Here is a 20,585-nt window from a genome sequence, read left to right as displayed (position 1 = left end):
TTTTCAATCTTATGTTTAAGATCAGCATTGCCTTTTCCTTGTAAAAAGAGTAAGCACTTAACCAAGAAAGGACAATATATTTAAAATAAATATTTGTTTTTAGCATGAACTACAGCAACACCAAGTTCATGTGAATAAAATGAGGAAATTCTAATTTCCTCTATCTATACTATAATAATAATAATAATAATTATATATATATATATATATTCTATACAATGCTGCTACTATTACAAAAGATTTTTTTAAAAGCCCAACATGGCAAAAATCAGCAGAATGATTTTGTATAAATACTACTTCTATATTGAATTTTCTTTAAAAATATTAATTTATTTTGTTAAAAATGTGTGCAATTACCTTATTATAGGCATTTGTTACATTCCTTTTCATCAAAAGTTACTGATTAACAACACCATCACTAGGCAAATTAAATTAAGCAACTGCAAATGTGCAAAAAGGCAACGAATACAGCAAAATTGAAGAAATATTACTCCAACTGTATACTTTTCTTTCTTCATGTAGGAAACATGCTTCAATCTGATCATCTATTAAATTTCTATTCTCTTCAGTATTAAGCATTTTAGTTTTGTTTTGAAGAACTTATCTTGCGGTTTATTCACCAATTTGATTAACCTCTGGTAAATAAGTGTTATCAATGAGAGCTGCATCTAACTGTGTGATAATAATTCTTAAGAATATGCTTTAAAGAGATTTGAAGATAATAAACTTATTTTGAAAGAGATAAAGAAAAAAACTTCTAAAAATAAAGTATCTTGAATATTTTTTAATTATATAAAAATAATATACTTGTAAATAATTACCATAAGAAAATATTTCTGATATAATAAGTATTCTTTTTGAGAGCACATAACTAAGAATATTTGTAAATATATTTGCCATCAAAAATACTTCTGAATCAAGTATAATTTTGGAGAACATATGAAAGGATCCATGTTCTTTTGGAACAGGAAAGGAATGAGCCAGAATATTCTCATCCTGTCCAACTAGAAAAGATAAATACAATAAATCAAGTGAGACTTTAGAATACTGTTCTTTCTGGCCAAGTTCTAATACTAAGACAATAGGAGTAATATGCCATCTTTTGGTATTAATATTCATTTCTTGCATTTTATGAAAGAATGTATGAGCTAATAAGACAGAATCCAAGGTTATTGTTTCCCATATATTATATATTTTGAAATCTTTTTAAAGGATGGATTTAGCAAAATAAACAATCTAACTGAAATTTCTCGATTAAGCTAATTCCTTACTAGAATTTCAACCATGAGAGATTACAGCAGTTAATTATTTCAAACTGACAACTTATATGGTAAAATAGGCCAATAATACTTATTTAAATTTTATATCTTGATACTGTTACATAGATGCAAATCCCCTGGTATTCAGTTTCATGAAAGAAAAAAAAAGGCATGACTCTCCATATGCTCAATAAGTATTTGTCAACTAAATCAATAAATATGGTTCCCTTAATGTTTTTAAGACAAAACATTTGATCAAATTGTGTGCAGGTTCAGTTTTTGTAGACAGTAACAGATATGACAAACCAGCTCAACAATTAACTAAAAGGTGTCAGGAAAAATCCTTGAAGATATTTTTAAAATTATAATTTAGGGGAAAATGTCATTCTCATCCTAGTACATATTTTACAGTTGCTTCAACAGTATAAAAGAATAAGCTTTTATGGCTTACAAATAAAAAAGCAATCCTTCTAAGTGTTCTCAAAGCTTGTTCTTTTTAGTAAAGAGAAAAGAGAGATCATCAGAACAACCTAAATTCAGCTTTGACAATATGGAGAATTAGTTTGTAGAATACAAATAATACAATACCTATTGACAGTAGAGGAATGTTTCCACTTTGAATACTTAAAGAGTTGTTTTAAAAACATAACACAAACTTAATAGAATTTTAATTTTGGAAGAGAGAAACCAAAAGACATCAACCAAATATATTTGCACTTCATATGAATACAGAATAAAGTCCATGAGGTAAAAACAATGTTAATCCTATTCAACTGCCAATCACACTGAATTCTCCTAATAACATTACTATATATAGTAACCAAAAATTTTTCTTTTCCTTGCAAAACTAAAACATTTACTGGACCACATTCATTGTTTGGTATGACTATACTAAGTATTTTGGCCTAAGTTCAAAGAGTAGCTTTCAAAAAAAGGATCATCCAAATGCAATCTCTGCATTTTTTGGTAATATGGCTATCCTCTTCATATAAGGCAAACATGATGTCTAAGAGCAGCGCTCAATTTGCATAAAACAGGTAAATTTATATTTTAAACACGGTATAATTCAGATATTCATAGAAGAGAATAATGAATAAGCTCATCAAGTTCCTCTTTAAAATTTTACTGTGATAGACAAACCATTTTTAATTAAAGAAAGAAAAGAACCTATGCTTTGGATTTGGATAATTTTACAAAATTGCAGATCTAATCTTGGTTCCTATGAAAAATACTGTGGATTTACTGAAAGATGCCATAGAGTTTAAAAAAGGCATATTAAATAAAATACTTCCTGTTTTATCAATTGCACCTAATTTTACTAGTCCTAATATGGACTTCAAACATGATCTTTCTTTTTAGAATATAGTTATTATTACACAGCCACACTCCATACAGAGCCATAGTCCAAACAATTACTTAGGACTTAGCTAGCCCACAATGTGGATATTTCTCCATAATAAATAGGTAGAAAATTAACATTTCAAATTCAATTGAATTTTAAGTTATTTTGTCTTAAACACTAAGTGATAAGGGACAGAAGGAAAGCCATCTGTTTATGTATAAAAATAGTGAGCAATAAGTTAAAGTGACTGGCTGACTTGTGGAGGATTAACTATCTAAAACACATATCTCAGCTCTACTGGAGGTGTGTTACTTTGGTGTGTCTTTGTAATCTGTAAAGGCTGACTAAATAGAATTCCTTTCATCATACAGGCATTGCTGTCAGCACTACAGTAATAGAGACACACGCAGATGGACACAACCAATTCAAATGACAAGCAACTATAGGGAATCTGCAGTGATATCACAGGTTGTTTAGAAAGACTCCTAATTTCTCCTGATGGAGTCTGTCCTTCAAGAAGCCATTCATTACCTGGGAAATAAAACACATAATCATTAAGATCATATTTACATGTAAATAGAGAATAAAGTCCTTTTCTATTATGCATCTATAGAATATCTTCATATTTTTCCTTTATGTAAATATACCAAACATAAATCTCATATTATTGAAATTAAAGTATGCCAAACACTGAAAACAGAATTATCTTAAGTATTTTCTGTAATTTTATACTCTTATATTATTTATAATCTAACACATTAGCAAAATTAAATATTATTTGAAAAAATGCTGAATAACTTGAATTTTCTATAGTTATGTTAGACTCTCCAAAATTATATATTTTAATAAAAAACAGTCAACATAAAAAAGACAAAATACTTGGCCTGGGAAATGCCGATGATTTTGTGACAATGAATTTCCATTCTAGTTGATTACTTAGAAAGTGCTGTGTTGGCTAGGAAACAAGGCAACCGAGATTGTTAAGAACTGCATGTCATTAAATAAGTTAGTAATACACTGAAGCAATAAAGCATACAGTGTTAATGCCATTGTTTTTTGTCAGCTATTCTGCATTGTCAGAAGCCACATTCAATGACTTTTGTTTTCAGAATCGTGTTCTGCACAGTTGAAGTTGTAAATCCAACTTTCAAAGAAGGAGACTATGATGCAGAAGAAAGAACACTGCAATAACAGTCAAGAGAACTGAATACTAGTTCCAACTCTGCCCCTAATTAATTATGTTTTTTTTTTTAACCTCCTTGGGTCTCAGTTTCCTGAGATTAGCATTAAAGCTTATGACTTTAAGTAGGATGTTATTGTAACTTCTCTTATTCAACCCAACTATAGGAGGGAGAGAGATCACTCCCATTTTTCAGATGAATCAATGGAAAGAGAATTGATCCTCCACACACTTAAGAATTATACCTCAGTTTTTCTGACCCTTCATTTATTGCTCTTTTAATATCTCTGTTGATTATGATTTCATTGTATAAGCTTAACAAGAAATGCTGCAAATGATTATGTTTCTTCAGGTGGCAATTTCTTATACTTATTAATGTGTCAATTTAAAAAGAACTTCTCAACATAATTTCACTCCCTTTTAAATTTGGAGCTGCAAGCATGGCTTACAGGAGTTCTTTGGAAATTTTAAGAGTACTACAAATTAGTCATTTTGTTAGAATAGATGTAATAGCTTTCTGACATTCTTATCCAAGTGCCTTTTTTTATTTTGTCTTTTTCTCAATTTTCTTCCTGTTTCTCCAAGTGAGTACTAGAGGGCTGATCATAAAATGACAGAATTTTAGAATCTACAAATCTAATAATAATCTCAGCTTACAGATGAGAAAACTAAGGTACAGAGAATTTGTCACTTATTTAATGTCACACAATTAAAAAGTAACAGGGCTGGACCAAGGATTAAAGTCTCTGGACATTCGATCCAATGATATGCAGTTTTCACAGACATTTCTTGGTTTAGATTTCTCTGTTCATAATGGCTCCTTTCAGTAAAAATTTAATACAGAATAAAATCCATGAGGTACAAACAATGTTGATACTATTCAGCTGTCAGTCGCACTGAATTCTCTTAATAACATTATTATATATGGTAACACACACACACACACACACACACACACAATTTCTTTTCTTTGCAAAACTAGAACAAAACCAAGAACAAGCATTCAGAAGTCTACATTCCAATTTATATGGACAATGATTGATATGTGCTTTAGGTGGATTACTACCTTTTAGTAAATAAGAGGAAGAATTTCAAAGAATAGCCAAAATGGCTATTAAGGGTAGAGATATTAATAAGTATATTAAGTTCAGAAATAAACCTAGCTCTTCTGACTAAAAATTTAATGTCTTTTCACAGAATTCTGAGGAAGAAATAATATTAAAGGAAAAAAGTCAATTATTATAATTTAATAAAGGGCATTTGTATAATGCTTTATGGTTTACAAAGCAATTTGTTATCTCATTTGATCATTACAACAATACTGGAAGGTAGGTTCTATTATTATCCCCATTTTACAGATGAAGAAATGAAAGTTGAGAGACTGACTTGCCTAATGTCACACAATTAATAAGTCTGAAGCAAAATCTGAACTCAGGTCTTCCTGATTCCATGTCCATTGAATATGTGAGCGTTTGAATCATATCAGGTAGTAAGGGAGAAGGAGAAACATATTAATGTTATGCCACTGGCAATGTCAATAATGTACTCACCTTCAGCTGTTAGAAACCAGAAACTAGGTGCTCCTTCTGTTAGTTTTGTTTCTGCAGGAAAATCTAATCTTAGTATAAACTGAAGACTCTGACCAGGCGATACAGTCAATGGTGAAAGCTTAACATTTGGAGAAGATTTGGGAAGTTTGGGTAGCTTCTGTTTTTCTAGAAATGGGCCATCAACAACAGCAGTTTCGAAATTGATGATAGGGAGCTATAAAAAATATTTTAAAAGTCATTAAGTTTGATGGGTTATTTTATTTATAATATAGCTACCTGGAGTAGAAAAGAAGAGCAGTAGAGATACCCAAAAGTTCATATGATAAAAAATTCAAGAAAGGAGGCAGAAATAAAACCTATGTTCTCAGCTAGATAAACTCCAATGCACAAAGTGTGGGCAATAAAGAAAGTGAATTAAATCAAAGAGACAATTTAAGATTAATAAATAAAATTAATAATTAATAAATAGAACAAAGTCCAAGATTGGAATACAGTTTAGGAAGAATATACTTTATAAAAAAGGAATAAAAGAGAATACAGCAGCACCATATATTAAGAAGGAAAAGCTAAGAAACCAGAGAGAGATCATAGAAATAGAAAAAGGAAATAAGTAATGAATTTGGGTATCAGATTGCAAGCCTGGCCACAGACGCATGGTATAGTAATAATGGAATACTTTAATTTTCTGGACATTTGCTGGTATCTTCTCTTTGGTTAGAACAGTCAACAAATTGTTAACTTCACCTTTTAAATAATGGATGGGGAAATGAGGACCTGTCTTACCGACAAAAAGGAAATCATTGCTAGAACAGATGCTATGTAATTATTCATTTTCTTTTGTGAACTTATCTATTCTTTGTTTCATCAAGAACTCTTCCCCTATCCACAGTCATGAAACTTTGTTCATTTTCCTTTATTTTATTCTAACCTTTTATTGAATTAGACCAGATTATAAGAAAATTCATCTTTAAGAATGTCCATCCAATTCTCAAGTTTTATTCTTTGGGAGTTCATTTGTGGATTGTTCAATTTTTCCTCCCTTAAATTAAGCTTTTAAAATTTTCTTTTTTTGTTCTGCTAATTGGGGTATTTTAAATTTTTTTAAAGAGTCATGTGATGAGACTTCTGGGGGGTGGAGCCAAGATGGTGGAGAGGACACACATTTCTTTCTGACCTTCTCTTATAACCCTAAGACTAATTAGCAAATCCAGTCTCTGAATTAGCTCTGGACCAGCAGAATGCACAAATATTGGGAGTGCCACAAATTACCAGCAGCAGATAATTTCGAAGATCTCCAGAAAAGCTCTGGAAATGGGAGGGAGGCAGCCAAGCTGAAGCAGCTGAGCACAGATGACAGTGTAGAGTCCCAGGGCAGTGGGGTGGAGAATCTATGGGAAGGAATCTACAGCAGTGTTGGCTGCTCTGCCCTGGTTGCAAGCCAATAGATCAGCAGAGAGGTTATAAAATATCCAACATAGACATAAAAGGTAAATGGTGAACCCTCAAACACCAGAATCATGAAACCTAGCCACACCTACCCAGCACCAGGAAATTGGCATTGACCCAGGGTAGCCACAGCAACTTGCAGAGAAAGCTTGGAAAAACCTCTCCTGCCCTAAAAGCAGACCTTAATTTTGTTTAAAAATTGAGTAAAAAAGCAAAGAGAACTCTGATAATAGAAAGATTTTATGGTAAAAGAGAAGAACAGATTTCAAACACTGAGGAGACTAAAGGCAGACTGTCTTCAGATGAAGCCCCAAAAGGTGATATAATCTGATCCCCATCACACAAGGCTCTCCTAGCAGAAATTAAAAAGGATCTTAAAATAGAGCTAAAAGAAAAATGAGGAAAGGAAAGGAAAATTTTGCAAGAGAGTTTGGAAAAGGTATATAACTTTTTAAATGATAGATTTGATAAAATGGAAAATGAAAACTCCCAGAAAAACAGAATTTGTGAAATGGAAAAAAAATTCCATAGAACAAAACAACTCATTTAAAAATTCAATTGGACAAATACAAAAAGAAATAAAAAAGTAAATGAAGAAAATAATTCACTAAAATTCAGAACTGAACAAAAGGAAATGAATGATTCAATGAGACAAAAAGAATCAGTCAAGCAAAACCAAAAAAATGAAAAAAGAGAAAAAAAATACCTAAGTGGGAAAACAATTGACCTAGAAAATAGATCTAAGAGAGACAATCTAAGGATTATTGGGCTCCTTGAAATCCATGATGAAAAAAAGAGCCTAGGCACTATTTTTCAGGAAATTATCAAAAAGAACTGCCTAGATGTCATAGAATCAAAAGGTAAATGACTACTGGAAGAATTTACCGAACACCTCTTGAAAGAGACTCCAAAATTAAAACCCCAAGGAATATCATGGCTAAATTTCACAACTATCCTCCCAAGGAAAAAAAATATTACAAGAGCCAGAAAAAAACAATTCAAATATTGAGGAGCCACAATAAGGATAACTCAGGACCTAACAGCTTCCACTTTAAAGGATCAAAGGGCCTAGCATCTGATATTCTGAAAGGCGAAGATATAGAGGGCGGAGACTCAGAAAAGGTATACTTGAATCAAGGACAGCAGGGTGCTTATAGTTAAACACCTACTCAGTGTGAGATAATGGTTCTCTGAAAAAATACTTAATGTGATGGTGATGTAATGGGCAGTTGGCATATGCTCAGTTGTTATAGTGATATAATGTACTGAGGTATTTAAGGGCTGGGAGGACTGGGAACTGAGAGTCTCTCTCAGACACAGACACAGAAGAATCACAGTTACAGGCACAGAAAAAACTCGAGACTCCAGATTCCAGACTCCAGACTCCATCTTTGACCAGCCTTGTGGGTGGGCCTCCTGCCTTCATCACTTCTCCACCTAAAAGGCCAAAGCCTGTCCAAAGATCCTCTAGAAAGCTAGCCCAGACATTACATGAAGGAACTTTAAATAATGCCAAGAATAAATTATCCTGCTAAACTGAGCATTTTCTTTCAGGAATGAAGATGGACATTCAATGAAACTGGTGAATTCAATTTATTTTTGATGAAAAGACCAGAGCTAAATAAAAAATTTGACTTCCAAATATAGAACTCAAGAGAAACAATTAAAGGTAAAAATAAAAAATACTCTTGAGAACTATATTTCTGTTATAGGTATACATAGAGAGTACATGTATAATTTGATTTTATTGTTATAATAAAAAAGAAACTAGAGGTGGAATGGGGATTGTAACAGAAAAAAGGGAAAGTGGAAGTAAAATGAGGGAAATTACATCTCAGGAAGAGGCAAAAAAAAAGTCTATTATAATTGAGGGAAAGAAGGAAGGGTAATGAATATTGTGTGAAACTTACTCTTATCAGATTTGGCTCAAATAAAGAATATTAGATATATTTGGTTTCACTGAGTTTCTCTCACCCTATAGAAAAGTGGGAGGGGAAAGGGAAAAAGAAAAGGGGTAGGTTAAATAGAATGGAAAAGAGAAACAGTAGGGGAAAGGTATAAGAAAGGGGAAGGGTCTCTAACAAGGGAGGACTGCTTCAGCAAGTAGTAATCATAAGTAGAATATTGGGGAAGAGGGAAAGGGGAAAAGGAAAGAGAAAAGTATAATTTGGGGTTAATAAGATGGCAGGAAATACAGAATTAATAGTTTTAACTGTAAATGGAAATGAGGTGAACTCTCCCATAAAATGTAAGTGGTTAGCAGACTGGATTAAAAACCAGAATCCTATACTATGTTGTTTATAAGAAATACATTTAAAACAGAGTGATACATACAGAGTAAAGGTAAAAGGCTGGAACAGAATCTGTTATGCTTCAGGTGAAGTAAAAAAACCCCAAGGGTAGCCATTCTATCTCAGATCAAGCAAAAGCAAAGATTGATCTAATTAAAAGAGACAAGGAAAGAAACTCTATCTTGCTAAAAGGGTACCACAGGTAATGAAACAATATCAATATTAAACATATATGTACCAAGTAGTATAGCATCTAAATTCCTAAAGGAGAAGTTAAGAGAGTTGCAAGAAGAAATAGACTGTAAAACTATAATAGTGGGAGATCTCAACCTTGCTCTCTCAGAACTAGATAAATCAAACTACAAAATAAATAAGAAAGACATTAAAGAGGCAAATAGAGTACTAGAAAAGTTAGATATGATAGATCTTTGGAGAAAACTGAATGGAGACAGAAAGGAGTATACTTCTCAGCAGTTCATGGAACCTATGCAAAAAATGACCATATATTAGAACTTTATAAAGACCTCAAAATCAAATGCAGATAGGCAGAAGTAGTAAATGCATTTTTTTTTAGATCATGATGCAATAAAAATTACATTCAATGAAAGGTCAGGGAAAAACAGACCAAAAAGTAATTGGAAATTAAATAATCTCATCCTAAGGAATGAATGGGTGAAACAGCAAATTATAGACACAATCAATAATTTCATCCAAGAGAATGAGACAACATACCAAAATATGTGGGATACAGCCAAAGTGGTAATAAGGGGAAATTTTATATCTCTAGATGCTTACTTGCATAAAATAGAGAAAGAGAAGGTCAATGAATTGGGCTTGCAACTAAAAAAGCTAGAAAAAAGAATTAAAACCCCCCAATCAATACCAAAGTTGAGATTCTAAAACTAAAAGGAGAGATCAATAAAATTGAAAGTTAAAAAACTATTGAATTAATAAATAAAACTAAGAGTTGGTTTTATGAAAAAGCCAATAAAATAGATTAAACCTTTAGTTAATTTGATTAGAAAAAGGAAAGAGGAAAACAAAATTGTTAGTCTCAAAAATGAAAAGGAAGAACTATTCACCAATGAAAAGGAAATTAAAGCAATAATTAGGAGTTACTTTGCCCAACTTCAGGCCAATAAATTTGGCAACCTAAGTGAAATGGAGGAATACCTACAAACATATGTATTGCCCAGAATGACAGAAGAGGAAATAAATTACTCAAACAGTCCCATTTTAGAAAAAAGAAATAGAATAAGTTATTAATCAACTTCCTAAGAAATCCCTTGTGCGAAACATGAGCATTCCTCTTGTCCTTTGCTCAGTCAAGGCACATGGTAATCTTGCATTTGTACACAAGAAATCTTGCATTTGTACACTGGCAATAAGAGAAGAAAAAAAAAGATTAAAAGAATTAGAGTAGGTAATGAGGAAACCAAATTATCAATCTTTGCAGATGATATGATGGTATACTTAGAAAACCCTAAAGAATCAACTAAAAACTATAAGAAGCAATCCACAACTTTAGCAAAGTTGCAGGACACAAAATAAATCCACATAAATCATCAGCATTCTTATACATCACTAATGAAATCCAACAGCAAGAGATACAAAGAGAAATTCCATTTAAAATAACTTTCAATAGTATAAAATATTTGGGAATCTTATCTGCCAAGGGAAGGTCAGGAACTATATAAGCAAAACTACAAAACACTTTCCATACAAATAAAGTCAGATCTAAGCAATTGGAAAAATATCAAGTACTCTAGAATAGGTTGAGTGAATATAATAAAGATGACAAGATTACTTAAACTAATCTATTTATTTAGTGCTATACCAATCAAACTCCCCCAAAACTTTTACTGACCTAGAAAAAATAACAACAAAATTCATCTGGAAGAACAAAAGGTCAAGAATTTCAAAGGAATTAATGAAGAGAAAAGCAAATAAAGGCCTAGCTGTATCAGATCTAAAATCATATTATAAAGCAGCAGTCATCAAAACTACTTAGTACTGGCTAAGAAATAGAGAAGTTGATCAGTGGAATAGGTTAAGTTCATAGGACAAAATACCAGTGACTATAACAATCTAGTATTTGATAAACCCAAAGACCCCAGCTTTTAGGATAAGAATTCATTATTTGACAGAAACTGCTAGGAAACTTGGAAACTAGTATGGCAGAAAGTAGGCATAGCTCCACACCTAACATTGTATACTAAGATCAGGTAGAAATGAGTACATGATCTAGACATAAAGAATAATAATATAAACAAATTAGAAGATTAGAAGTTTGCCTCAGATTTGTGGAGGAGGAAGGAAGTGGTGACCAAAGAAGAATTAGACATCATTATTGATCACAAAATAGAGAGTTTTGATTATATTAAATTAAAAAGTTTTTGTACAAACAAAACTAATGCAGACAAAATTAGAAGGGAAGTAATAAATTGGGAAAACATTTTTACATCCAAAGGATCTGATAAAGGTTTCATTTCTAAAATATAAATTTTAGTATAATTGTAAATTTATTACTTAAATTTACAATCATTCATGCCATTCTTGAATTGATAAATGGTCAAAGGCTATGAACAATTTTCAGATGAAAAAATTGAAACTATTTGTAGTCACATGAAAAAGTGTTCCAAATCACTATTGATCAAAGAAATGCAAATTAAGACAACTCTGAGATACTATTACACATCTGTTAAATTGGCTAAGATAACAGGAAATGATAATGATGAATGTTGGAGGGAATGTAGGAAAACAGACACTGCTTGGTGGACTTGTGAATGGATCCAACCATTCTGGAGAGCAATTTGGAACTATGCTCAAAAAGTTATCAAACTGTGCATACCCTTTGATCCAGCAGTGTTTCTACTGGAATTATATCCCAAAGAGATCTTGAAAGAAGGAAAGGGACCCACATGTGCAAAAATGTTTGTGGCAGCCCTCTTTGTAGTGGCAAGAAACTGGAAACTGAATGGATGCCCATCAGTTGGAGAATGGCTGAATAAATTATGGTATATGAACGTTATGAAATATTATTGTTCTATAAAAAACGACCAGCAGGATGATTTCAGAAGGGCCTGGAGAGACTTACATGAACTGATGCTGAGTGAAATGAGCAGAACCAGGAGATCATTATACACAGCAACAAGACTATACGATGATCAATTCTGATGGATATGGCTCTCTTCAACAATGACATGATTCAAACCAGTTCCACTTGTTCAATGATGAAGAGAGCCATTTATACCTAGAGAGAGGACTGTGGGAATAGAGTGTGGAACACTACATAGCTTTCTCACTCTCTCTGTTGTTATTTGCTTGCATTTTGTTTTTTCTCAGTTTTTATTTTTTTTTTCCTTCTTGATCTTTCTTGGGTAGCAAGATAGCTGTATAAATACGTATACATACATTGGATTTAACATGTATTAGACTATCTGCCAGCTAGGGGAGGAGGTGGGGTGAAAGGAGGGGAAAATTTAGAACAAAAGGTTTTATAAGGGTCAATGTTGGAAAAATTACCCATGTATATGTTTTGTAAATAAAAAGCTTTAATTAAAAAAAAGAGAGAGAGAAAGAGAGAGAGAGAGAGAGAGAGAGAGAAAAGTCATGTGCTTTAATTAAGTTATCATTTTTTCCTGGCATATAATTGGACACAATAGTTTGTAATAAAAAAAAAAAAGTTTATTTCATCTTTGTTGTGAATTCTTTTTTTTTTTTCCTTCCAATTTTGATACTGGCATTGTTTTTCTTCTTTTTTTTCTGCATCAGATTAACTACTAGCTTGTTGACATAATTAGTTTTTTCTTTTAAAAATTTGGCTCTTACTAGTAATTACCATTTCAACTTCATTGTTTTAAATTTTATCTCTTCTTTGATTTTCACAATTTATAATTGTTTTTAACTGAATTGTTAAAATTTGTTGCCTTTCTAATTCTTTTAGTTGGTTGGCCATTTAATAACCCATTCTCCTTTTCATTGGTTGATTAAATTATTTAAAGATAGAAATTTCCCTCTCAAAATTGTTATGGCTGTATCCCAAAAGGTTTGATATGATACTCCATTGTTGCACTCTCCTTTGTGTAAATTATCTCTTTTTTTCTATGACTTATTCTTTGATTTATTAATTTTAATCTATTTAATTTGAATTTTTTTAAATGCCCTTTATTGAGTATAATTTTATTTTATTGTTATCCATAAAGAGCTCCTTTTCATTTTTTTTATGAGATTATGTCCTACTAACATGGTCATTTTTTGTAAAGCTGCCATCCTCAATATAGAAATATAAATATTTCTTTCTATTTCTATTCAGTAATCATCAGAGATCTGTTATGCTTACCTTTTCTAAAATTTTTTTGAATATCATCATTTATTTCTTGCTTAATGTTTTTAAGATTTTTACAAATTTGGAAGGAACTCATTGAGGTTGCTAACTATTATCTGCTTTCTATTACTCTACATAATTCAATGAACTTTTAAGTTTGTAGATTTTATGACATTCAGTGCATATATGTCAAGAAATGATAGTTTTATCAAGTATAATGTAGTTTCTCTGCTATTTCTTTTAAATACACTACTTTAAAAAATTCATCTGGAAGATAGCAGAGAATAGAGAGGTCTTTGTCTGGGCTTTTCCTGGCTTCCTTCAGAATCAATAGCAGATCAAACCTATGTACAGATTTTGGAGTGACAGAATCCATAAATATTTGGAGTATAATAAATTCCCAGCAAAAGATATCATAGAAAGACTTCAGGAAAGATCTGTCTCAATTGGGCATGGGGGAGCTGCAACCCAGCACAGGCCACAGAAGAGGGAGGCTTTCAGCCAAAATACAGCAGCATTGGTTATTTACTTCGTCCTGATTCAGAAATCAGTGGATCATCAGATTAGTTGAGGCAATTAAAGAAAACAAATAGTGAGCCCCAGAACCCCAGCATAATAAACAGGACATGGACACGCTCACCCAGATGAAGCTGGCAGCAGCACCAGTCCCAGGTGAGCATAGAACCCCTGTCGCCTGTAGGAGAATCTTGGGACAATCTTCCCCTTGCCCTACAAGTAGACCTCAACCTTTAAAAATGAGCAAAACAGCAAAAAGAGCTCTGACCATAGATAGCTATTATGGAGACAGGGAAGAACAGACTTCAAATTCTGAGGACACTAAAGGTAAACCACCTGCTGATAAAACCTCAAAGGGAGACATGAACTGGTATCCAACTCAAAAGGCTCTCTTGGAAGAATTTTAAAAAGGATCTTAAAGAGTTACAAGAAAAATGGGGAAATGAAATGAGAGCTTTGCAGGAGAGTTTGGAAAAGAAAACAGAAACTATCTGAAGAAAACAACTGCTGTATTTTTTTAAACACCACTGGTGAAATGGAAAAAAAATATATATATACTGAAGAAAACCATTTCTTAAAAAACAGATTTGGTGAAATGGAAAAAGAAAACAATTTGAAAAACAGAGTTGGCGAAATGGAAAAAGAGAATAACTTTTTATAAAACAGAATTGATGAAATGGAAAAACAGTGAACAAATGGCCAAATGCAAAAGGAGGTAAAAAAGCTAAATGAAGAAAACAATTTACTAAAAATTAAAATTGAGCAAATGGAAGTGAATGATTCAATGAGACATCAAGAATCAGCTAAACAAAACAAAACAAAAAAATGAAAAAGTATAAGAAAATGTAAAATATCTCAATGGAAAAACAACTGACTTAGAAAATAGATACAAGGAGAGACAATCTAAGAATTACTAGACTACCTGAAAACAATGATGAAAAAAATTCACTTTAAGTTTAACAATTTTGCTCAATCCTTTCATTTAATTTTATGTGAATATTTACATTTCAAGTAGGTTTTCTGTAAACTGTATGTTGGATTCTGTTTTCAACTATAATCTACCACAACTCCACCCCTCTTATGAGTAGAATCATTCTATTCATTTTTATTGTCATGACTGTTGTGTTTATCTCTCCTTTATATCCTTATTTCTTTTTTTCTAATTCTCTTAACTTTATCTACTATACTATACTCCCTAATATCTTTTACTACTAAAATGAAATATCTAGAAAGAGTTGTTAACAAGAATTAGTGTGAGAAAATTATTTGCACTCAATCTACATTATTTTTTTTTAATATTATCTATGTTTTAGTAGCTTAGGAAATCAGACTCAATTCCTCTTTTGGCAAGATTATCTAACTAATAATTTTTCCCATCATCAATTAAGACTACATACTTAAAGGTTAATTTAACATCAATCAATATAAATGTTTGTGTCTGTGTGTGTGTGTGTGTGGGTGCATATCTGTATATGTACATACACACACACACATATATGTATAGAGCTATATATAGAACTGTGATTCCATTAGTGTCAAAACTTGTTGGTATTCCTCCAGTAAAGCAAATGATAACTTGTTTTAATTTATAGTCTTAAAGAGTTGGGACACTGAGAGCTTAAGTGATTTGCCCATCATCCCATAGATTTTATGTATCAAGATAGGATTTGAACATAGTTCTTTCTGGACTCCAAGGCTGGCCCTCAATTCCTTATACTAGGTTATTGCTCTTATGTATATATAAATACATATAAAGATACACATACAAATAAATATAAAAAAAAAAAAATCAGAACTCTAAACCACCCCCTCCACTAATTTATTGGGACCAGCAATACTTCTCCAAGTTGCAATATCCTTCTCAAGCTCTCAGCACAGATAGAATATTTATTTTAAGAATAACAGAATATCCTTAAAGCAATTTTGTTGGTATGGTTATCAAGAAATATTATGGGCAATTACTATATCAAGTAATTATCTTCAATCGTTTGATACAGAGAGATTTTGTTCAGTTCATACTTTAAATTCTATAAGAAAGCTGATTAACAGATGTAGCCCAATAAAATGTTTAATTTACAAATCATAAAATTTCTACTTACCACAGAAATAATTTTGGTTTCTAAATCCATCACTTTAATTTGATGATTATTTGTATCAGCAATATATAGCAAATTATTATCCTCTCCAATACATAAGCCTCCAGGCTCATTAAAAGTTGACTCTGTAGAAGTTGAGGTGATAACATTACTTGCTTCTCCTGTACCTGCAATTGTGGTGCAGCTTTTTGTTTTGGGATCCACAACTTTAATCTAAGGGAAAAAACAATAAATTGAAAAGATCCAGAAAGAGGAAATGATATTTTTACTATACATAGGGAGAATATCTCATTCTAATTTATCACATGATAATGCGGATAACCTTAACTATTTGCAAATGAAAGGACTTAAATGTCAAATGTGTTTTTCTTTTTAAAATTTTATTGACATGTTTTTTTTCATTACAAATATTTATAGATTACCCCCTTTTTGAGAAAGATCTCCTGTATCAAAGTAAACCATATATTATATGATCATCATTTCACATGTGTAGCCCCTCACAAGCTCTCAAATTTAAAAAAATTAATGAAATCCATTTTCTCTCCCATTTCTATTCCACTAGGGGAAAAAAGAAGAAACAAAAAATTTCTTGTAATAAATGTGTATTATTAAGCAGAACAAATTTCATGATGGGCTCTATAGAAAAATATGTTTATCTTCTGTACCTGAAATTTATCACTTTTCTGTAATGTACATGTTTCAACATCAGTCTTATGGAAATGGTCAATGATAACAGTTCTTACAGTTTTCAAAATTGCTTTTGTCTTTTTTTTTTTGGTAGGGTGGATGATGATATTTTTATTATAAATTGTTCTCTGGGTTCTGCTTACTTCATTCTTCATCAATTTTTAATAGCTCTATTGACAAAATTACATTATTTTTTGGTAATTAAGAATGTTAATGCAGATGATACTTTTCCTAATATTAGACCAATCCCAAATTCCTGGTATAAATCCAACCTGATCATAGTGCAAACCTTTGGTAATATGTAGCTTTGATTTCTTTGATAAAATTTTATTTAAAAATTTTGCAGTTGTTTATTAAGGACAGGCCTATAGTTTTCTTCTGTTTTGATTCTCCCTGGTTCAAGATCCTATCTATATTTGGTAGGATCTCTTATCTTGTTATTTTTGAAAAAAAAATTATATTGGGTTAATATTTCTTTTAAAGTCTGGAAAAATTCATTTGTAAATCTACCTGGATTCTGAAATTTTTTTTCAATCCAACCTCTCCAACTTCTTTCTCTCTGAATTTGATTTGTTTGAAATCTGATATATCTTTGTAAATATTTATTTCATTTAAGCATTTAGTCTAATTGGCATATACTTGGGGGGAGAGAAAGAGAAGAATAGGAACAAATATATGACTACTATGTATCAGACACTGTGCTAAGTGCTTTCCAAATATTATCTCATTTAATCCTCACAACCCTTGTGAAGTAGATGTTATTGAGAACCCCATTTTACAGTTGAGGAAACTCAGGCAAACATAAGCTAGTAAGTGTCAGAAGCTGGTTTTGAATTCAGATCTTGCTGATTTTAGTTCTGGGAAAAACAATGTTTTTATTTCTTCACTTGTGAATTATTTTTCATTTTGGATACTGGTAATTTGGTTTTTTATAAAAATCAAATTAATAAAAAGTTTAGTTTAACTTTTTAAAACCAGTTTCCTATTTTTATTCATTCATTTTCACCCACGTTCTATTAATTTCTTTAATTTTCAGAATGCCTGTTTTGATTAACTTACTTAAAAAATCTGTTTCTTTTTTTTTTTTTTTTTTTTTAATATTTTAAAAGCATTCCTCCTTCACTGATTTTTTTCTTTCTCTTTTCTGAAAAGCACTGAGAAATACAAAATTTCCATTAAGGTTTGCCTTGGTTGCAACTCCAAAAACAAAGTTTTCATTGTTGTTTTCTTTAATGAAATTGATCATTGTTTCAGTGATTTGTTCTTTTACCTAACAATTCTTTAGGATTACTCTGTGGTTGATTTTTAATATTTTTTTTAGGGACCCTTTCTTTAACGTACATGGCATTCTCATCACTAAAACCTATGTATAATTATCCTGCAAGAAGAAGAAATCAAAGCTATCTCTATATGACTATATTTATAGTAAAACTCGTATGTGGGTCATATAAAAACATGCTCTAAATCACTGCTGATTAGATAAATGCAAATTAAAACACAACTGTCAGCTGCAGCTCATGTCATGACATCATCTATCTGATGTCCTCTTCAGGAACGAAGGACAAACAACAATAACAACAACAATCGGATTGGTTAATATGACAGAAAATGAACATGACAAATGTAGGAGGGATTGTGGAAAAAACTAGACACTAATAGAAAGGAACTGTGAACTGACCCTGGAGAGCAATTTGGGACTGCCCAAAGGGTTGTAACATCACACATAAACTTTTACCTAGCAATACCACTACTTGTAGGTAGATATCTCAAAGACAACAACAAAAAAAGAAAAGGACGTATATGCACGAAAATATTTATTACAGTTATTTTTGCGGTGTAAAAGAATTGGAAATTGAGGGGATGCCCATCAGTTGGGGAATGACTGAACATATTGTGGTGTATGATTATGATGGAACACTATTGTGCTATATAAGAAAAGGGAGAAGAATGCTCTCAGAAAAACCTAAAAAGATTTATATGAATGGACACAAAGTGAAATGAACAGAACTAGGAAAACACTACATACAGAAACAGTACTATGTTAATGACTGCTATTCTCAACAGTACAATGATGCAAGACAATTTTTAAGGACCTAGGATGAAAAAATGCCATTCATCTCTACAGAAATAACTGCTAAAATCTGAATGCAGATAAAAGCACACTTTTTTAAAACTTTTTTTTTTTTTGGTCTATTTTTTCCCACCATATGACTAATATGGAAATGTTTTACATGGCTGCACACATATAACCTACATCAAACTACCTTCTCAGGAAGAAGAAAGGAGAGAGAGGGAGAAAATTAGGGACTCACAATTTTTAAAAAAGAAAGCTAAAATTATTTTTGCATGTAATTAGAAAAACAAAATAAAAACAAAACAATTTTCCTGCATTTATTTGTGAAGTTATTATGTCCTAGGACATAATTTTTGTAACAGTACAAGTTGGAACTGTGATTTATATATACTGTTAATTTCCATTAAAAAATTAGAAAAGTTCTAATATATCTAATATTTTGAATTTTCGATTTAGCTCCTTAATTTCTTATTTATTTTAGATTATATTTATCTAGAACTGATAGAACTAAGCTGAGATTCCCCTCTCTACTACTATTACAATTTGTACTTGTAATTGCTTTAGTTCTTCTTTAAAATATTTAGAATCTAAGCAATATATATAAATATATATACCTGTATCACATATATGTATGTGTATACACACACACACACACACACACACACACATATATATATATATATATATATATATATATGAGTATGTCTGATGATAATTTAAAAATAGCTGAGGAAAGAAGGAAAAAGAAAGGGGAAGAAGTAAGGGAAAGATATACTCAGCTGAATGCAGAATTACAGAGCATAACAATGACAGATTAGAAATTTTTCTTAATTGAGCAATGCAAAGAAATAGAAGAAAACAATAGAAAGGGAAGGATAAGAGCTCTCTTCAGGAGGATTAGAGACATTACAGGAATATATCATGCAAAAATGGGCATGATAAAAGACAAAAATGATGTTATTTACAAAAGTAAAAGAGTTTAAGAAGAAGTGGCAAGAATATATGGAAGAAATATATAAGAAAAATCTTAATATCACTGATAACCCCAATGGTGTGGCTACTAATCTAGAGCCACATATCTTGGAAAATGAAGTTAAGTGGGTCTTAGGAAGCCTTGTTAATAATAGGGCTCTTGGAGGTGATAGAATTCCTGCTGAGATATTTAAAATTCCAAAAGATGATGTGATGCTGTTAAAGTACTACACTCAATATGCTAACAAATTTGGAAAACTCAGCAGTGGCCACTAGATCAGAAAAGATCAAATTAAGTCCCAATCTTAAAGAAAGGTAATATCAAAGAATGTTCAAATTACTGAACAACTACATTCATTTCACAAACCAGCAAGCTTATACTTAAGATTTTGGAAGCTATGTTTCAACAATATGTGAGCTGATTACCAGAAATGCAGACTGGTTTCAAAGAGACACTGCTTCACTAACTACACTAAAACTTTCGGATGTGTGAATCCAACATACTATGGCAACTCAAAGAGAGAAGAGTACTTGATCATTATACTTGTCTACTGAGAAACTTGTATGTGGGGCAAGAACCAATAGTTAGAACTAAACATGGAACAATGGATTATTTTAAAATTAGGAAAGGTGTATCACAAGGTCACCTATTAACACCTTGCATATTTAACTTATAAGTAGAGTACATCATATAAAATGCCAGGCTGGACTATCAAAAGTCAGAATTAGGGTTGCTAGGGAAAAATATCAACAATCTTAGATATTAAGCTGATACCACTCTAATGGGGAAATGTGAAGAATTAAGAAGCCTCTTGTTAAAGGTAAAAGGGAAAAGTGGAAAAGCT

The 20,585-nt window shown here is 31.5% G+C and overlaps 1 protein-coding gene across 2 annotated transcripts in view; it reads right to left on the bottom strand.

The window, feature by feature from the left end:
• Positions 1 to 310: 310 nt before the first annotated feature.
• Positions 311 to 20,585, bottom strand: part of NHLRC2 (NHL repeat containing 2) — a 63,259-nt gene continuing 42,984 nt past the window's right edge. For both annotated transcript variants that reach the window (XM_031955875.1, XM_031955877.1), the window contains 3 exons: positions 16,011 to 16,220; positions 5,332 to 5,545; positions 311 to 3,132 (listed from right to left, as the gene is read on the bottom strand). In XM_031955875.1, coding sequence (XP_031811735.1) covers positions 2,876 to 3,132; positions 5,332 to 5,545; positions 16,011 to 16,220 — 681 coding nt within the window. In that variant the 3' untranslated portion in view covers positions 311 to 2,875. The remainder of the gene's footprint in view (positions 3,133 to 5,331; positions 5,546 to 16,010; positions 16,221 to 20,585) is intronic.

The sequence above is a fragment of the Sarcophilus harrisii genome, chromosome 2, assembly GCF_902635505.1.
Source record: "Sarcophilus harrisii chromosome 2, mSarHar1.11, whole genome shotgun sequence".
NCBI classification, from domain to species: domain Eukaryota; kingdom Metazoa; phylum Chordata; class Mammalia; order Dasyuromorphia; family Dasyuridae; genus Sarcophilus; species Sarcophilus harrisii.
The sequence above is the reverse complement of the archived record's forward strand: the minus strand, read 5'-3'. Positions and strand labels throughout refer to the sequence as shown.